This window comes from Mesocricetus auratus, unplaced genomic scaffold (assembly GCF_017639785.1).
Source record: "Mesocricetus auratus isolate SY011 unplaced genomic scaffold, BCM_Maur_2.0 Super-Scaffold_100027, whole genome shotgun sequence".
Taxonomy (NCBI): domain Eukaryota; kingdom Metazoa; phylum Chordata; class Mammalia; order Rodentia; family Cricetidae; genus Mesocricetus; species Mesocricetus auratus.
Genome location: NW_024429208.1, coordinates 5,838,440 through 5,855,434, shown reverse-complemented (window position 1 = coordinate 5,855,434; position 16,995 = coordinate 5,838,440). Strand labels below are relative to the sequence as shown.

General features: G+C 52.6%; 1 protein-coding gene across 2 annotated transcripts in view; it reads right to left on the bottom strand.

Moving 5' to 3' along the window:
• Window positions 1-761: 761 nt before the first annotated feature.
• Window positions 762-16,995, bottom strand: part of Tbc1d22b (TBC1 domain family member 22B) — a 43,288-nt gene continuing 27,054 nt past the window's right edge. For both annotated transcript variants that reach the window (XM_005084917.4, XM_013124371.3), the window contains 5 exons: window positions 10,328-10,434; window positions 9,702-9,777; window positions 6,549-6,676; window positions 6,236-6,331; window positions 762-2,743 (listed from right to left, as the gene is read on the bottom strand). In XM_005084917.4, coding sequence (XP_005084974.1) covers window positions 2,615-2,743; window positions 6,236-6,331; window positions 6,549-6,676; window positions 9,702-9,777; window positions 10,328-10,434 — 536 coding nt within the window. In that variant the 3' untranslated portion in view covers window positions 762-2,614. The remainder of the gene's footprint in view (window positions 2,744-6,235; window positions 6,332-6,548; window positions 6,677-9,701; window positions 9,778-10,327; window positions 10,435-16,995) is intronic.

The window sequence follows — 16,995 nt, the reverse complement described above, 5'->3', positions numbered from 1 at the left end:
AATAAATAAAAGTAAAAAGAAATAGAGTAATAATAATAGATAAATAAATAAACCACGTAAAGATGGAATATACACTGAAAGTCTGGATACTACACTATTGTGTTTTTTGTCCCTCACACACCTCAGTCTCTCTGGTGTCGAGGAGACACTAGCCAGGCAAACGGGGGACACCTGCATGCGTCCTGACCCTGCTGCTGCTGCTGTCCTTGGCTCTGGGTTGGAGTTTCCTCCATGAACAGTGACGCAGTCGGCTGGGTGTGGACATGTGCCTGTAATCTCAGCATTTGGGATACTGAGACAGGAAGATCAGGAGTTCAAAGCCATCCTCAGCTATTTAGTGGGTTTGAGGCAAGGCTGGGTTACAAAAGACCCTGTCCAACCAAAACCAAGTGATGAAGGTATTAAGCCCTCTCTCCCACCCATTACTAGGCAGGTCCAACCCTGGTTAGCTTCTGGGATCAGGTGAGTTCTGGGCGGGCTGCAGACTCAACTGAGCTCTCTCGAGCCTTTCCTCCAGCAGGAGGTCCTATTTCACTCTCTTACCTCCTGTGGATGTGTGTGTGCATGAGTGTGCATACAGGTGTGAGTATGTATGTGTGTGCTTGTGTGCATGATTGTACATGATATGTATCGTGTGTGTGTGTGTGTGTGTATGTGCGCCCGTGTGCGTGTATGCGTGTGTGTACATGAAGTACCAGCGAGAAAAACCCCGGAAAAAGACACTCCACTGCAGGTTACATGAACTCATGTAACGCTCATGATGGAGGAGGAAATACACCATTTATTTACAATCCCTTCACTTTATCCACAATTTCCCATACAAACATAAAACTAAAAAAATAAAACCACCACTTGGGGACACAAGTGTCTTTCTTTAGTTAATCTGTTTGAGGGAGGGCCACGAGTCCTCCCAACTGTGGAGGAGACTACTGAGGCACACCGAAGGGTAAGGGGGGAACGGGGAAGAATGCCTGAGAAACATTTGGATGAGGGACCTAACTCGCAGGGGTGAGGTGTGGCCTGCGGTGGAGTGACACAGGCCAGTGAACTAAGGGCGTCACCCCTAGGGACACCGCCTGGCCTCCCAAGTGGATGGGTGGCTACTAGGCTCCACCCTCCCTTTCTCCACTACCAAACACCAGTTGAGCATGGCTCAGTCAGCCCGTGAGCTGCGGGGAGTGTGATGGTGACAGGGACACCCAGTGACACTCTCTGGAAGAAGGCCCCACCCCTCCTGGGGACACACAGGGAGCGATCCCTTCTCTTGGCACTGAAGTGTCAGCCGGCTTCTGTCCTGACCACAGTGAAGACAGGCTGGGGCCACAAAACCTGAGGGAGGGCTTCTGCCTCCGCCATCCTTCCTGGGGGGGGGCTGCTGGGGGTGGGCAGAAGGAAGCTCCCGTGGATGAGGGAAGGACAGGCAGGTGTTCAGAGGCCAAAGGAGGGGAGGGAAGGAAGAGAAAGGCAGGAGGAGGGCAGAGACAGTGGCAGACAGCCCGTCTGAGGGCCACACCCTCCAGATGGCTCCCAGGCCCCAGGCTCCTCCCCTTAAGCCCCCCCCACCCAGCAAGTTCATCTGTGCTAATGACCTAGATTGCTTTCACAAGTCAGTGCACACTATAAATATAAAATCATATCTGCTACAAAGAGGACACAGATTTGTACACCTTTACCATATACATAATAACACAATTTATACATAATATCTTGGAGTGGTTCACCCTGGAAAAAGAGTTTGAAGAGGTGGTTAAAAAGAAGGAAAAGAATAAAACAAACCACCCTCTTTCCCTCCCCTGCCCTGGTCCTTCTCAAGGGACCATCAGCTGCTTGGTCCCTAGGGTCCTTTCCAACTGGTTCTGATGGGTTATTCTAGACACAAATTTAGACATGTGACAAAATGCTGATGGGCTTGTACACACGCACGCAGACACACACACACACACACACACACACACACACACGCACGCACGCACGCACGCACGCACGCACGCACACCAAATGTAGGAAAGGGAGAATGCAGCTCCTAGCCCCTGAGTGTCAGCCTCTCCTCAGGGTTATGAACATGGGTTCTCCTCCACCTGACAAGGAGGGGCTCACTCACTCTGTTGCTGGCTCAGCTGGGGCAGGAGGAGGAGGGGAAGAGGGGAGAAGGGTGGGACCAGGGTCTTCTGAAAACATAGTGTCCCTGACCTGTGACCAGATCAAATGGGTCACAAAAGCAACAGCATGGGAACCTAATACCCTATGCCTTGGCCATGAAAATTTGTGGTTTTTCCTGTTTGAAAGAAGAAGAAAAAAAGAAAGTAAAAGAAAACCAACACCAGGTGGGTCCTGGGCAGAACCAGCAGGTGCATGGACCGAGCCTCCCCGTCTTATGTCCAGGCCCCAGAGTCGGGCCCTCCACACGGCACGGAATACTGACAGTGGTCCCAGACACACATCCAGAGACACAACGTGGTGTATGCTGTGAAGTTAAGACCTGGGCGGTGGCGGTGGGCGTGAGCTTTGTACAGCAGGAGTGGTTCCTGGCCGGGGTCCGCGGCTTCTTGCACAGTGGCCACAGTGATGAAAGCCATCAGAGATGGGGCAGTCTGGTCCCCGGGGGAGACAGCACCTATCGGCGGTAATGGTTGGGGGCGTCTGCAAACATGTACTTGAGTCTGTACGCCTCGGCCAGCAGCAGCCCGATCTCCTCGTTGCCCCAGTGGATCGTAGGCAGGTTCTGCAGCAGCATGAGGAGGCCCTGCAAGGCAACAAAGGCCCAAGGGCCGTCTGTGACAGGACTGGGATGGGGCCCTCCCGGGCCACATGACCCCCAAGGTCCTGCCTCCTGCCTCCTAAACATCACGCGGCCCTGCCCGGCCAAACTCCCCGCTCCCCAGAGTCTCTGACCACACTAACACACACTCACACTAACACACTCACACTAACACACACACATTAACACACTAGCACTAACACACTATGAGCAGAGAATGACCACAATAAAAATGTAATAAACACCGAATTCCAGTTCAAGGACATCAGAGGCAATACAGAGAAACCCTGTCTTGAAAAACCAACCAACCCACTGCCTCCAACTTCACACGCCTACTCTGGGGGCATTCCTCTAGTCCTTTCCCATATATCTATCTGTTTATTTTTTTGTCTTTTTCAGGTTTCATTTTATTTTACTTTCAGTTTTTTGAGACAGGGTTTCTCTGTGTAGCCCTGGCTGTCCTAGAACTCACTCTGTGGACCAGGCTGGTCTTGAACTCACAGAGATCTGCCTGGCTCTGCCTCCCCAGTGCTGGGATTAAAGGCGTGTGCCATATCGGTAGCCTGGCACCAGATTTTATTTTTCTAATTTTTAAAATTTTGTTTATTGGTGTTTTGCCGGCCTGTATGCCTGTGTGAGGATAGCAGATCCCCTGGAACTAGAATTACAAACAGCTGTGAGCTGCCATGTGGGTGCTGAGAATTGAACCTGGGTCCTCTGGAAAAACAGTCACTGTTCTTAGCCAGTGAGCCACCTCTCAGGCCCAGGTTTTCTTTTAGCTTATTTAAGTTTTCCTATCTATTTGTGTCTCGTGTATGCTCTGCATGCATGCCCCAGCACTGGGGGAAGCTGGCCTCGGTGGCTTCATCTACACTCCCAGGCAGCAGGCAGGCAGCGGGCAGGGCGCTCACTGGGGCTTGGGTCAAGCAGCGGAGCCCAAGTGGCAAGCCCCAGTTCTCAGGGAAAGAGCCTGTCAAGACAAGGCGAGCTGGGCAGATGGCCCAGAGGGACTTGCCGTCCTTCCAGAAGAGCTGGGTTCAAGTCCTAGCACCCACGTGGGGGCTTAAAACCATGTAATCCAGGTCCAAGGATCCAACACCCTCTTCTGGCCTCCAACAGGAACCAGGCACACATGTGTGGTGCACAGACATACATGCAGGCAAACATTCACACACATGAAATAATAAATTTTAAAATCCAGAAATTAGGGCTGGAGAGATGGCTCAGAGGTTTGGAGCACTAACAGTTGTTCCAAAGGTCCTGAGTTCAATTCCCAGCAACCACATGGTGGCTCACAACCATCTGTAATGAGATCTGGCGCCCTCTTCTGGCCTGCAGGGATACATGCAGGCAGAACACTGTATACATAGTAAATAAATAAAAATAAATTTTAAATAATCAGAAATTAATTCAACCATGATGGTGCATGCCTTTAATCTCCTCAGGCAGAGCTCTGTGAGTTTCAGACCAGCCTGGTCTAAGAGTAAGTTCCATAATGAGTTCCAGGACAGCCAAGCCTACATAAAGAGAGCCTGCTCAAATACTTTCTTTAGATTTGTTTATACTGTGCAGATGGATGTCAGCTTTGTGTAGCGTGTGCAGGTCAGAGGGCAACCTTTGGAGTGGACTCTTCCCTTCTGTGTAGATCCCAGAGTGTGAACTCGGTCAGACTGGGCAGCAAGCACCTTTACCCACTGGGCCATCTCACTGGCCCTCATCCACACCCTTACTGAAAATTTCTAGTATTTCCATGAGTCCATGCTTTTGTGTAACCTGCAAACAAAACCAGCCAACATGAGTGCCACTCGGGAGAAGGGAGCCATTTCTGGGATGGGAGCGACCTCTGACTTCTAACTCTAGCTTTAGTAGAAGCTTTCTAGAAACTTCTAAATAAACTCTATCCCTGGTCAAGTGTTGCTTCCTCTTCCCTTGCAATAAATTAGTTGAAAGGAGCCACTCTGCCACCTGGTGGCATCGCTGGGAACTGCAGATTTCCCCTCTCTCCCTGCTCCCAACCCCACCCCACCGTAGCTTAGCACAACATCACAAAAAACGGAAAACACTCTTCAGATAAAGATGGAGAAACTGAATAAGCACAGCCATGGGACAGAGGTGCTGGTCACAAGTCAGGGGCCCTTAGCCCAGGTGGGAAGTGGACATTTCCAACCTCACAGGCTCTTCTTGCACAGCCCCTCCCAATGAGAGTCCCCTTTGCTTATCAGCTCCTTCGAGGACTGCATGGGTCTCCTACTGCCAACACAGACACTCTGTACCCCTAGGGCTCAGATCCGGCAAGCCAGACCCCACCCGCTAGTGTGCATGGCAATTATGACATCTTAACTGCGGGACCATCTCTCCAGCCCCCTACACTGGGACACTAACACTAACATTCATGCATGTATTTGACTAGTTATCTCCATTTGTATGTCCAAAGCTATTTTTTTTCTTTCTCTTTTGCAACAGAGCCTCCTGTAGCCCAGGCTGACCTCAAACTTGCCATGTGGCCAAAGATATACTTGAACCTGATACTTCCCCGAATGCTGGGATTACATCGTGTACCACCACACTCAGCCTGGCATTTTAATTAAACATTCCCAACATCAGCGCCCTGTTCTCCCTGCACATCTGGCCGGCTACACACAGGAGCCATTCTAAACCATCTCCCTGTCAATCCAAACTCGGCCCGTCAAAGGCCCCAAACACAGCCACTCACACCTCCACCGTCACCTCCCGTGGCCACGTGCCTGGTGGAGAATTACTCAGTGTCCAGGGTGACTGCTGTGTGCACACTGCCCACAACCTCCAGCCACACAGAAGCCAGGGTGTCTAAAATCACACCCACTCCAGACCCTTCCATCTTCGCTCCAAGAACGCCGGGGTGCCTGCTGGCCACAGCTTCCAAGCCGTTCCCGACATCTCTGACCTGACCTTACCCCACTCTTCCATTGGCCGCCCTGCTTCAGGACTCACTCCACAACCCTTAACCAGCCAGGCACGCGGCTGACTCACAGCGTCTTCCCTAGTGGCCACATGGCTTGCTCCCTTACCTTCTTCATGCCTTTGCTTATGTCCCCTTATGGGGAGCTCATCCTGACTACTTCCTATGGAACCGCAGCCTCCCCTTCCCTACCACTAAGGACCCTGCTGGACCATGCTGGACCATGCTGAAGCAATGCGTCCTTATCGCCCGGCATCTCTAAGCGTCCGCGCTCCTGTCCACCATGAGTGCCGTGGGGCTCAAGGGTGACTCTCAGGGCTGGTCCACAGTCAACGCTTGTCAAGAGACTGAATGAGGGGTCTCTTAGGCCTAGGCAGCTACTCTGCAGCCTTTTTAGGACAAAGACCCTTCCCACTGGCATCTTGCCCACCAGAGGGCAGCCTCCCCTGGGGACCCCTCCCTTCCACTCCCAGACAAGCATCCGCAGCAGCGTGTGCGTGCCCTCTGCCCAGCAAGGCCTCGCTGCCCCAGCCACGCACCTGAAAGTCTTCTTCATCCAAAATCTCCTTCCTCCACTTGATCAAGAAGGCCGCGCACACGTAGAGATGGAAGTGCGAGAACCCTTCTGGCTCAGACTGGGGAAGAAAGAAGAGTCAGGCAGGGCGCAGCCCCGCAGCAGCCCACTGTGGGCCTCTCGCTTCCCAGCCATCTGGAGGGGGGAGAACCCAGCCCGCCGCCCACTATGTGGCATGTGACAATGTTAAGTGACAGAGATGAAAAGGCCCGAGGCCACGGAAGTGAAGGTGGACAGGGGGACAGGAAGGGACAGTGGGGACAGGGAGGTCTCCGGACCTGGTAGGTGTCCCACAGGCGGATGGTGCAGCGCAGGGGGAGCTCCCGCATCAGAAGGTTGTTCATCCACCGAAAGGCAAACTGCAGGTACTCCACCTCGTACCTCCTGAAGTGACTGTGTACCTGCTCTGAAAGGGACACGACTCAGGAGCCACCTGCAGGCCTCAGGGACAGGAGCCAGTGCTGTTTCTTTCCAGCCCCCCCCCTTACAGATTGCCCTTGGCCCCATCTTCTCAGTGCGGCTCACATGAGCACACAGTATGACCACCTGGCCCCATCATCTCAGTGCGGCTCACATGAGCACACAGTATGACCACCTGGCCCCATCATCTCAGTGCGGCTCACATGAGCACACAGTATGACCACCATCTCACCAGGCCATTCCTAGGTGCCCTCTGGCTTCCTGGGGCTGCTCTGGCCACAAAGCAAGAGACATCAGGCGACTCGACTGCTGGGCCTAATTACTCCTTAGGGCAGGGCCAGAATGGAAAGGAACCCTGGAGGCCATCTTGGCCATCTCCTTTTGGCTTCCCCAACAGATGGCCAGCAAAGGTGGAGACTCATCAGAAGATCGTTTGTCAAGACAGGGTTTCTCTGTATTGTTTTGGAGGCTGTCCTGGAACTCACTTTGTAGACCAGGCTGACCTCAAACTCACAGAGATCCACCTGCCTCTGCCTCCCGAATGTTGGGATTAAAGGTGTGCACCACCACCTAACCCTATGTTCTCATTTATAAAATGGGATAATGAGGGACCATCAAGATGACTCAAGGAGTAAAGGCATCAGCAGCTGGTGCGGTTTTGCTGATGTTGCAGCCTTAAACTTTTTATACTGAGCATGTAGTTGGGGTATGTATGTCTGTGTGTTCATGTGTATGGTCTTGTGGGGGTCAGAGACCACTTGAGAATCAGGTTGTCAGGCTTGGCAGAAAGTTTAACCAAATGAACCAGCTTCCTGGCCCAGTGGACACATTTTAAAAAACCCCAGTATTTTCAAGTCTTTATTTACCTGAGCCAGGAAAAAAAAAAGGTACACAGCAGCAGAAATCACTGACTCTGCCCTCCGGAATCTAATGGATGACAAGCGCTGGAAGCCGTTATGTCCCCTAAAGAGGACAGCACACACCCCATACAACGCTCAGGGGAGCAATGGGCCTCACCATAGAGGGAGGTCTCTCTATGGAGGGAGGTCTCTATGGAGGGAGGTCTCACCATGGAAGGAGGTCTCTATGGAGGGAGGTCTCTATGGAGGGAGGTCTCACCATGGAGGGAGGTCTCACCATGGAGCGAGGTCTCTATGGAGGGAGGTCTCACCATGGAGGGAGGTCTCTATGGAGGGAGGTCTCTATGGAGGGAGGTCTCACCATGGAGGGAGGTCTCACCATGGAGGGAGGTCTCTATGGAGGGAGGTCTCTCTATGGAGGGAGGTCTCTCTATGGAGGGAGGTCTTTCTATGGAGGGAGGTCTCTCTATGGAGGGAGGTCTCACCATGGAGGGAGGTCTCTATGGAGGGAGGTCTCTCTATGGAGGGAGGTCTCCATGGAGGGAGGTCTTTCTATGGAGGGAGGTCTCTATGGAGGGAGGTCTTTCTATGGAGGGAGGTCTCTCTATGGAGGGAGGTCTCTCCATGGAGGGAGGTCTCTCCGGAGGGAGGTCTCTATGGAGGGAGGTCTCCATGGAGGGAGGTCTCTCCGGAGGGAGGTCTCTATGGAGGAAGGGTCTATGGAGGGAGGTCTCTCTATGGAGGGAGGTCTCTATGGAGGGAGGTCTCTATGGAGGGAGGTCTCTCTATGGAGGGAGGTCTCTATGGAGGGAGGTCTCTCTATGGAGGGAGGTCTCTCTATGGAGCGAGGTCTCTATGGAGGGAAGTCTCACCATGGAGGGAGGTCTCTATGGAGGAAGGTCTCTCTATGGAGGGAGGTCTCTATGGAGGGAGGTCTCTCTATGGAGTGAGGTCTCTATGGAGGGAAGTCTCACCATGGAGGGAGGTCTCTCCATGGAGGCTAGCAGCTGGGGCAGAGACTCAAAGGAAAAGCATTCCATTCTCCACAGAACACTACCGTGAGAGACACGTGAAGGTGAGCACAAGACCCTAGATCGTGGGGAGACAGAGGGAGCCAAACAAACCAGGAATGCTTCCATGACGAGAGAGCCCGGGAAGGAGAGAGAAACAGGCACAACCGTGCAGTGAAGGAGGGGAGGCTCTGACAGGAAGGAGGTTCGCAGCAACAGGCGGTCGTTAAGAAGGCACTACAACCGGTGTTGGTGGCTCACGCCTTTAATCTCAGCACTCGGGAGGCAGAGGCAGGTGGATCTCTGTGAGTTCAAGGACAGCCTGGTCTACAGAGCGAGTTCCAAGACAGCCAAAGCTACACAGGGAAACCCTGCCACGAAAAACAAACAAAAAAACAAAAAAAAAAAAAAAAAAAAAAAAAAAAAGAAAAAAGGAGCAGCAGCAGCAGAAGCCACTACAAGCTCACTGGTCTAAGGGATCTCAGCTTACAGGTTCCTCTGCTAGGTCGATGATGCAGGAAGATTCCCCATCCATCCACTCGCCCACCCGGCCCCTGGCTGCCTCTCTGGCCACTCCTCTAAGCACCTGGTCCTCCCAGACATCTGCCTGGGGTGGGGGTGGGAGCCGTACTGAGGTTCCCAGTGGAGGATGGGAGGCCACAGTGAGGTGTCAGCCAGATTTGGGGAGCCTGCATCAAGCCATGGATGCTATCAGCGTCACCGCATGACAGGTAAGGTCAGCCCAGAACCTGGATGCTAAAGGCAATGGGAAGCCATTGGTGGCTCCAAAACAGAAAAAGGGGGTCGCGAGAACCCTGCTCTGGAAACCAGCCACAAGGTGACGGGTAAGGGAGGGACAAGTTAGAGCGTGCAAGTCCTTCCAGGAGGAAGGTGTGCGCAGTAAAGCAGGACCAGGGCTGCAGACTAGGAGGGGAGGGGTGACCAGGGCACAGCTGCGGGGAAACTGAGGACTTGGTGACAGACAGGAGGTAGAAAGACGTTGGGACAACAGCAGAGCTCAGCCTTCCCGCCGAGCCCGAGACAGTGCTGGGAAGGCAGTGAGTTGCTGCCAGGACAGGTCTGGAAGGGAGCCGGCGAGGGTCACACTGGGCTAGCTAAAAAGTCAACCCTCTCAACCTACCATCGATCCGGCTGACAAGCTCCTCCAGGGCCTTGACCTTCTTCTGGATCCCCGGCTGTGCGAAGGTGTAATTATCCTGCAGAGGACGAAGAGCCTGGGGTGAGCAGTGTCCAGACAGATGCCTGCTGCACCAAGAGCTCATGCAGACACGGGTTGCTGTGCTGTGGTCACTGCTGAGTGTGTGTGTGTGTGTGTGTTCGTGTGTGTTCGTGTGTGTGTGTGTGTGTGTTCGTGTGTGTGTGTGTGTGTGTGTGCGCACGAGTGAGTGAGTGAGGTTTCATTCCTTATCTTGTGTTCTGAGATGGGGTCTCACTGAGATGGGAGCTCACAGATTAGGCTAGGCACCTCCCACCACCGCCTGGCACAAACACCTGTTTTATAATTTCCCAGCGCTAACAGCTAGTGACAGGTCTGGAAAACCAAGCGGTTCATGAACTGTAGCATGCGGTACAGGCTGGTGGAGTCCTGCTCTGTGGCGGCCCACAGGGTCTGGGTACACAGTGGAGAGCAAGGCCTCTCTGACCACAGCTGGGGTAGCACGGGGGTCTCCTCAGACTCTGGGGATGCTAGGCCATCGTCTAGTGGGCTAACAGAAGAGGCAGAGGCGCACTGGCGGGGTGGCTCACCTGGATCCCGTCCAGCAGCTTGCTCATGCACCAGAAGCTGTCCGCTTCGATGCTCCGCAGCATGTCCTGAGACAGGTTGGTCACATCAAAGTTCTCCACATCCTCTTCTGTAAAACAAAGGTGAAGAAGATTCAGAGCCTCATCAGAGACAGAGAAGGAGTATACTGTGCCCACAGTGTCTCGTAGTTCCCAGGGATCCCATCGTAACACTGACTGGACCGTTTCTCACTCAAACACAGCACACCTTGCTCTCCCTTGGCATTTACCATTTAGATTTTAAGAAAATGACCACTTGGGACTCTTGCTCAATAAGCCAAACCCAGCTTAACCCAAGGAATGGTCTGGAAATTCTCTGATTACAGATGGTCAGTGAGCTGTCTACCATACTCATAGGACAACTGGATCAGAGCCCCGTTCAACATAGGGATGGACTCCTTAAACACTGGGTTAGACTGGGTACATGTGTGGAAGGCTCTAGGACCTAATTCTATCCTGCTGGTATTTGTCACTGATATGGGACACACACACACACACACACACACACACACACACACACACGAGTTTTGTAGACAGATACCACTGAGAAACACTGTATTTCTTCATCAATATCTTGGAGACTCAACAAGGCCATACATATACCCATAGCATAAAAAAAAAGATACCAGGAGTTACAAGAAAGTGTCCATTAAGGGTGAGCCTCTTTTTAGAGAGGACACGAACTTAAAAGTGTGCCGTGTATGTGCAGGGACCTGCAGAAGCCAGAAGAGGGCGTCAGATCCCCAGGTGTAGTTAAGCAAGGCTGTTGTGGATACTGAACTGAACTCAGGTCCTTTGGAAGAGCAGGAAGCTCTCTCAACCATTGAGTCATCCTCCAGCCCAAATGTCGACCGACACCTCACAGAAATTACAGTTAGTGGCGGGATGAGAAGCTTACTGGTCCACGGCCCAATCAGAGGAGAATAAGGAACCCAAAGGAGAAGGCCAAAGGCACCCTGTGGGGGGGCTTCTTTAACTAGCCCTTCCTGCCACAGAGAGGGGTGTGGCAAGGTGGGCTCTGTCTGCCTCACAAGTGAGGCAGCTGCATGCCCGACCGAGGCCATGGAGACATGCCTAGGCCCTCAGCTCGGCACAAAGGGCGGCTCTTCTCCTCAGACCTGTCAGGGCTGTTTGAAAACAAAGTGCTCCCTGCATGCAGTCGTGCGTGTGTGCGTGCGTGCGTGCGTGCGTGCGTGCGTGCGTGCGTGCGTGCGTGGTCACAGGAAAACTTGGGGAAGCCTAGTCTCTCCTAACATGTAGATCTGGGGATTGAACTCAGGTCCTCAGACTTGGAAGCAGGCACCTTTATCTGATAAGCCATCTCACCCACCCAAGAACTGTTTTGTTGTAGCTTTTATGAACATCAAGGGCTACTCAGGGACAGAAAAGATAGACAATGGAAAACTTTGTTGGTAAAGTAAAACCCTCCACTCCTCAAACACAGGAGGCTCTCTGCACTTCCTGGGGTGGGGAGTGGGATAGCTCACTGCACTTCCTGGGTGGGGAGTGGGATAGCTCACTGCACTTCCTGGGGTAGGGTGTGCATAGCTCTTTCTCTAACTCCTGGGAGGATGGAGCTGCTCACACCGTGGAAAAGGCAGCAGAGGGGGAGGGCTCTGAAGGCCTTCATTCAGCAGCACAAACAAATTGTTTAGAAGGATCCCAGTGTCCACTTGAGGAAACTCCACACTTAATTGGAGCTCAACAGGAGAGCGCACCAGCCCCTCTGCCCCAGGCGAGGGCTGTGGCTTTGGTTCTCTTGAGAGTGTTTGGCAGCCTACAGAGAGGGAGTTTAAGGGTTTTTTTAATGGCTATTTTAAAAAGCAATGCATCCAAAAGGGGGAAACCAAAAAGCTCTTTATGAAAACAAAACTGCCCTCTCTGGGCTTGACGAGAACATGCTATTGATTGGCTGGGAGAAAGCACTGGAGCGGGAGGGGTGGGGGTTCCTGTCAGTGATTCTCAGCACTCCTAAAGCCCTGGCCCCGAGCAATCAGCAAACATGACCCTCAAGTCTGAAAGCCCCAGAGGGCTGGCTCTCCTCACAGCTGGGGGCTCACTGCTCCAGGCATTTCCCAGGGCAATCAATCCCACTTTGTATCAGGTGGGACTCAGTTCCTCAAAGCCACCAATGGCAGAGGCCTCACTGGTTCCCAGTTCTTTCTTCTCTCCTTCCTTCCTTTCTAAGAAACGTTAAGACTCCCTTACGTATGGCTGGGCGTTGGTGGTGCACGCCTTTGATCCCAGCACTCAGGAGGCAGAGGCAGGAGAATCTCTGTGAGTTTGAGGCCAGCCTGGTCTACAGAGTGAGTGCAAAGACAGGCTCCAAAGCTACACAGGGAAATCCTGTCTCAAAATCCCCTTCAAAAAAAAAATCCCTTGCATAAATTGAGCATGGTGGTGCACGCCTTTGATCCCAGCAATCGGAAGGCAGACAAAGGTGGGTCTCTGAGTTGAAGCCAGCCTGAGCTATACATTGAGTTCTAGGACAGCCAAGGATAACAGTGAGATCCTGTCTCAAAAAATAAAAAAATCCCTTGCACCGTATTTTCTGATCACAGAAGTACATTGGGGCTATCCCTCCAGTCCTACACATATAATTATAAATAAAAACAAGTCTTTTAAAGATTGCCAGTACCTCTCCAGGTTTCTTCTACTGTCCTGAGGTTCAATAGTTACCAAAGATCAGTAGCTGCTATTAGGTCAGTCTGTGGGGACTGGAATGGAGGACCCTTGATCACATGACCCCAAACAACATGGAGATTCAGGGTAAGGGGCAGAGGAAAGCCAGCAAACACATAACCTCCGGAGGTTTCTAATGATTGCCAGAGACTCACTGTGTGGAGAGAAAGCTAGCCTGACACCTTGACTTGACAAGCCACACCTGCCACTGGGACACTCACCCTCTCAGGGACAGGAAACCCAGCAGTGGACTCCCCAGGGAGCACTCACCCTCTCAGGGACAGGAAACCCAGCAGTGGACTCCCCAGGGAGCACTCACCCTCTCAGGGACAGGAAACCCAGCAGTGGACTCCCCAGGGAGCACTCACCCTCTCAGGGACAGGAAACCCAGCAGTGGACTCCCCAGGGAGCACTCACCCTCTCAGGGACAGGAAACCCAGCAGTGGACTCCCCAGGGAGCACTCACCCTCTCAGGGACAGGAAACCCAGCAGTGGACTCCCCGGGAGCACTCACCCTCTCAGGAACAGGAAACCCAGCAGTGGACTCCCCAGGGAGCACTCACCCTCTCAGGGACAAGAAACCCAGCAGTGGACTCCCCAGGGAGCACTCACCCTCTCAGGGGACAAGAAACCCAGCAGTGGACTCCCTGGGAGCACTCACCCTCTCAGGGACAGGACAATTGTATTAGCATTTAAGACAAAGAGGGGCAAACTGCAAACCCTGGCAGCTTCCAGGAGCAGGGGAAGAGCCACTGTGTCTGCAGTGAAGCCTGGCAAGCAGCTGTGGCAAAGGAGAGGGGCCTCAGAGAAAGACTGAAGCAGCCCACACCAGCTCAGACCCCAGGAGGGAGGGCTTGGTGAAGGTGTAATATCCACACAGCACACGCGCGCACGCACACACGTGCACGCACGCACACACACACGCACGCACACAGAGTTCAATTTTGACGGAGGAGAGCTCCCTGCCTACCCACTCCCAGGGGGATCCTGTCAAAGTGCGCTGGGTCCTGACCTCCAGCGCCGCAGCTGGTTTGTTCACTTTGGGCTCTGTATAAACGCAATCCCGTTGCAAGCATCAGCAGCATGCTCCTTTTGTGGCTGAGCACTACCCCACAGCATGAACAGCTGTGAATGGCTCGTGAGTTGTTTCAGCTTTTGTCTGAGAATGAAGCTGCTGTGAATGTCCTTGCTCTGTCTTGTTGATGAGTTTTCATTCTCTTTGAACAATCATCTAAGAGTGGAGGGCGGGATGCTTGGCTTTCTTTGCTTAGGTCTCCATCCCTGTCCCTAAGCGTACCCCTCCATGACTCTGGAGGCTGGCCTGACACTCACTGGATGCAGCTCAGAAGTGGGGGTACACTGCCCGCCCCCCAGCCACGCCTGGCATAGCTCCACTAGCTTTGGAGCATCCTGTGCCAACACCATGGATATGGGTCTCATTCTTCTATGAATGCACAGAAGCATGGAGGAGGGGGGATCTTCAGGTTCCAGGAGGATATGACGGATGGCATGCCTGTGGTCTCAGGGAGGGTTTCCAGGAGGACGGCTTCTCAGGAAGGAGTCACTCAGGGGACGAGGAGGGAGAGCACGATAAGGCTAAAGAGCCTGTGAGATATCTTAGCAGGCAAGGTGCTTGCCACCAGGCCTGAAGATCTGAATTTGATTCGTGGAACCCATGTGGTCCAGAGAGCTAACTGACTCCTCCAAGGTGCCCTGTGCCCACACCAGACACACACATGCACACACACACACAGAGGCACACAGGGGCACGCGTACACGCACACACACAGGCACACACACACACAGGCACACACACAGGCACACAGAGGCACACAGAGGCACGCACAAGAAAAGGGAAGGAAAGAAAGATGACCCATGCCTCTCTTCCCTTCTTCCTCCACGCTGGCTGGCATGTAGAAGTGACGACACAAACGTGTACTCTGGATCATGAGAAAGAAGCTCCGTGGCCCCAGACTACTCCCCGCGAGAGACACAGGCTCTGCTGTCTTACTTAAGGCTGTCACATGCACACAAGTTAGCCCAGACCAGATCTGAGACACCCAGGGAGGGATGGTCAGAGTCTGGGAGGGGCGCCTCATTGGGGCTGCAGAGCTATTGTATCACACCGGTAAGTAAGCTCTCCAGTGGAGTTCCAGCTGGCCCACTTCACATGGAGAAAAAGAAGCCAAGTGGCGGGGTAACTGCTCACTTTGCTGGAAAGCAACTACTTCTTCAGGTAGGCCATGTTGGGCTGGCAGGATGGCTCAGTGAGTGGCTAAGAGCTCTTGCTGCTGAGCCTGGCAACCTACGTTCAATCCCTAGAGTTCACATGGTGTAAGCAGAGAGCCAACTCCCTCAATCGTCCTCGGACCTCTACACACTGTGGCATGTACATGTACACACAGACACACAAAATAAGTAACTCGAATTCACTTACTCAGTTCAAAATTAAACTGACAGCACTGTGCAGGACCAACACCCTTGGCGATGAGTCTAGCAGTACCCCAGTCTCAGGGTGACCCTCCAGGACTGCACGCTGGGCCTGGCATTATCTGCAGGGGACCCAGTTTTACAGAAGCAGTGGCTTCCACGGTAGAGACACTGCTCGAGGCCAAGCTAGCTGTGGACAATTTCTCTACCAATTCCAAATGGGTCCAGCACGGGGTTTGCTGCCCTCGTATCTGTGCAGCAAATACGACAGAGCACAAGGCAAACGGGGAGGCTAACTAGGTAGTTTATGAAAGCCAGAGGGCCAGCAAGACGGCTCGGGAGGAAAAGGTGACTGCCACCAAGTCTAATGCCCCAGTCCAAGCTCTGGGACACAGATGGTAGGTGAAAGCCAAGTCCCAATAGTGTCCCACGATCCACATGTGGTACACACATACACACACACACACACACAGACACACACACCCCACACACAGCATACACACACACACACAAATACACACAGACACACACACCCCACACACAGCATACACACACACACACACACAAATACACACAAATACACACACAGACACACGCACGCACACACACACACACACACACACACACAAGAAGTGTTTTTAGGGGCTGGAGAGATGGCTTAGGGGTTAAGAGCACTGACTGCTCTTCCAGAGGACCTGAGTTCAATTCCCAGCAACCAAATGGTGGCTCCCAACCATCTGTAATGAGATCTGGAGCCCTGCAGGCATACATGGAGACAGAATGTTGTAAACATAATACACTAATTAATTAATTAATTAAAAGAAGTGTTTTTAAAAGGAGTACAGAGCCGGGCGCTGGTGGCACACGTCTTTAATCCCAGCACTCAGGAGGCAGAGGCAGGTGGATCTCTGTGAGTTCGAGGTCAGCCTGGTCTACAGAGTGAGTTCCAGGACAGCCTCCAAGACAATACAGAGAAACCCTGTCTCGAAAAACCAAAAAACAAAAAGAAAAAAAAAGGAATACAGAGAGATAAAGAAAACAAGTACAATTTATACATGGTGTTGAAATAATCTGCCATTTAACTGGAATAGTAATTTTGAATCTCAATTCCTGACACACAGGAAAATGAATTAGAGAGAGAGAGAGAGAGAGAGAGAGAGAGAGTGTTCTTCCAGAGGTCCCAATTTGATTCTCAGCACCCACTGGTGACTCACAACCATCTATAATTCCAGTACTAGGAGATCCAATACTCTCTTCTGGGCTCCACAGGCACCAGGTACACACATGTTGCACTGATACACATGCAGACAAGGCAAACACTAATATAAACAACAACTGGGTGAAGAGCTGGCCCCATGGGTAAGAGCACTTCCTGTTCTTGCAGAGGGCCAGGGTACAATTCTCAACACCCACACTGGGCAGCTGTCAAGCACCTGTAAATCCAGTGTCAAGGGATCTGCTGCCCTCTTGTGGCCATTGAGGAGAACACCTGCGTTCGCATGGTAAACACATAGACAAGC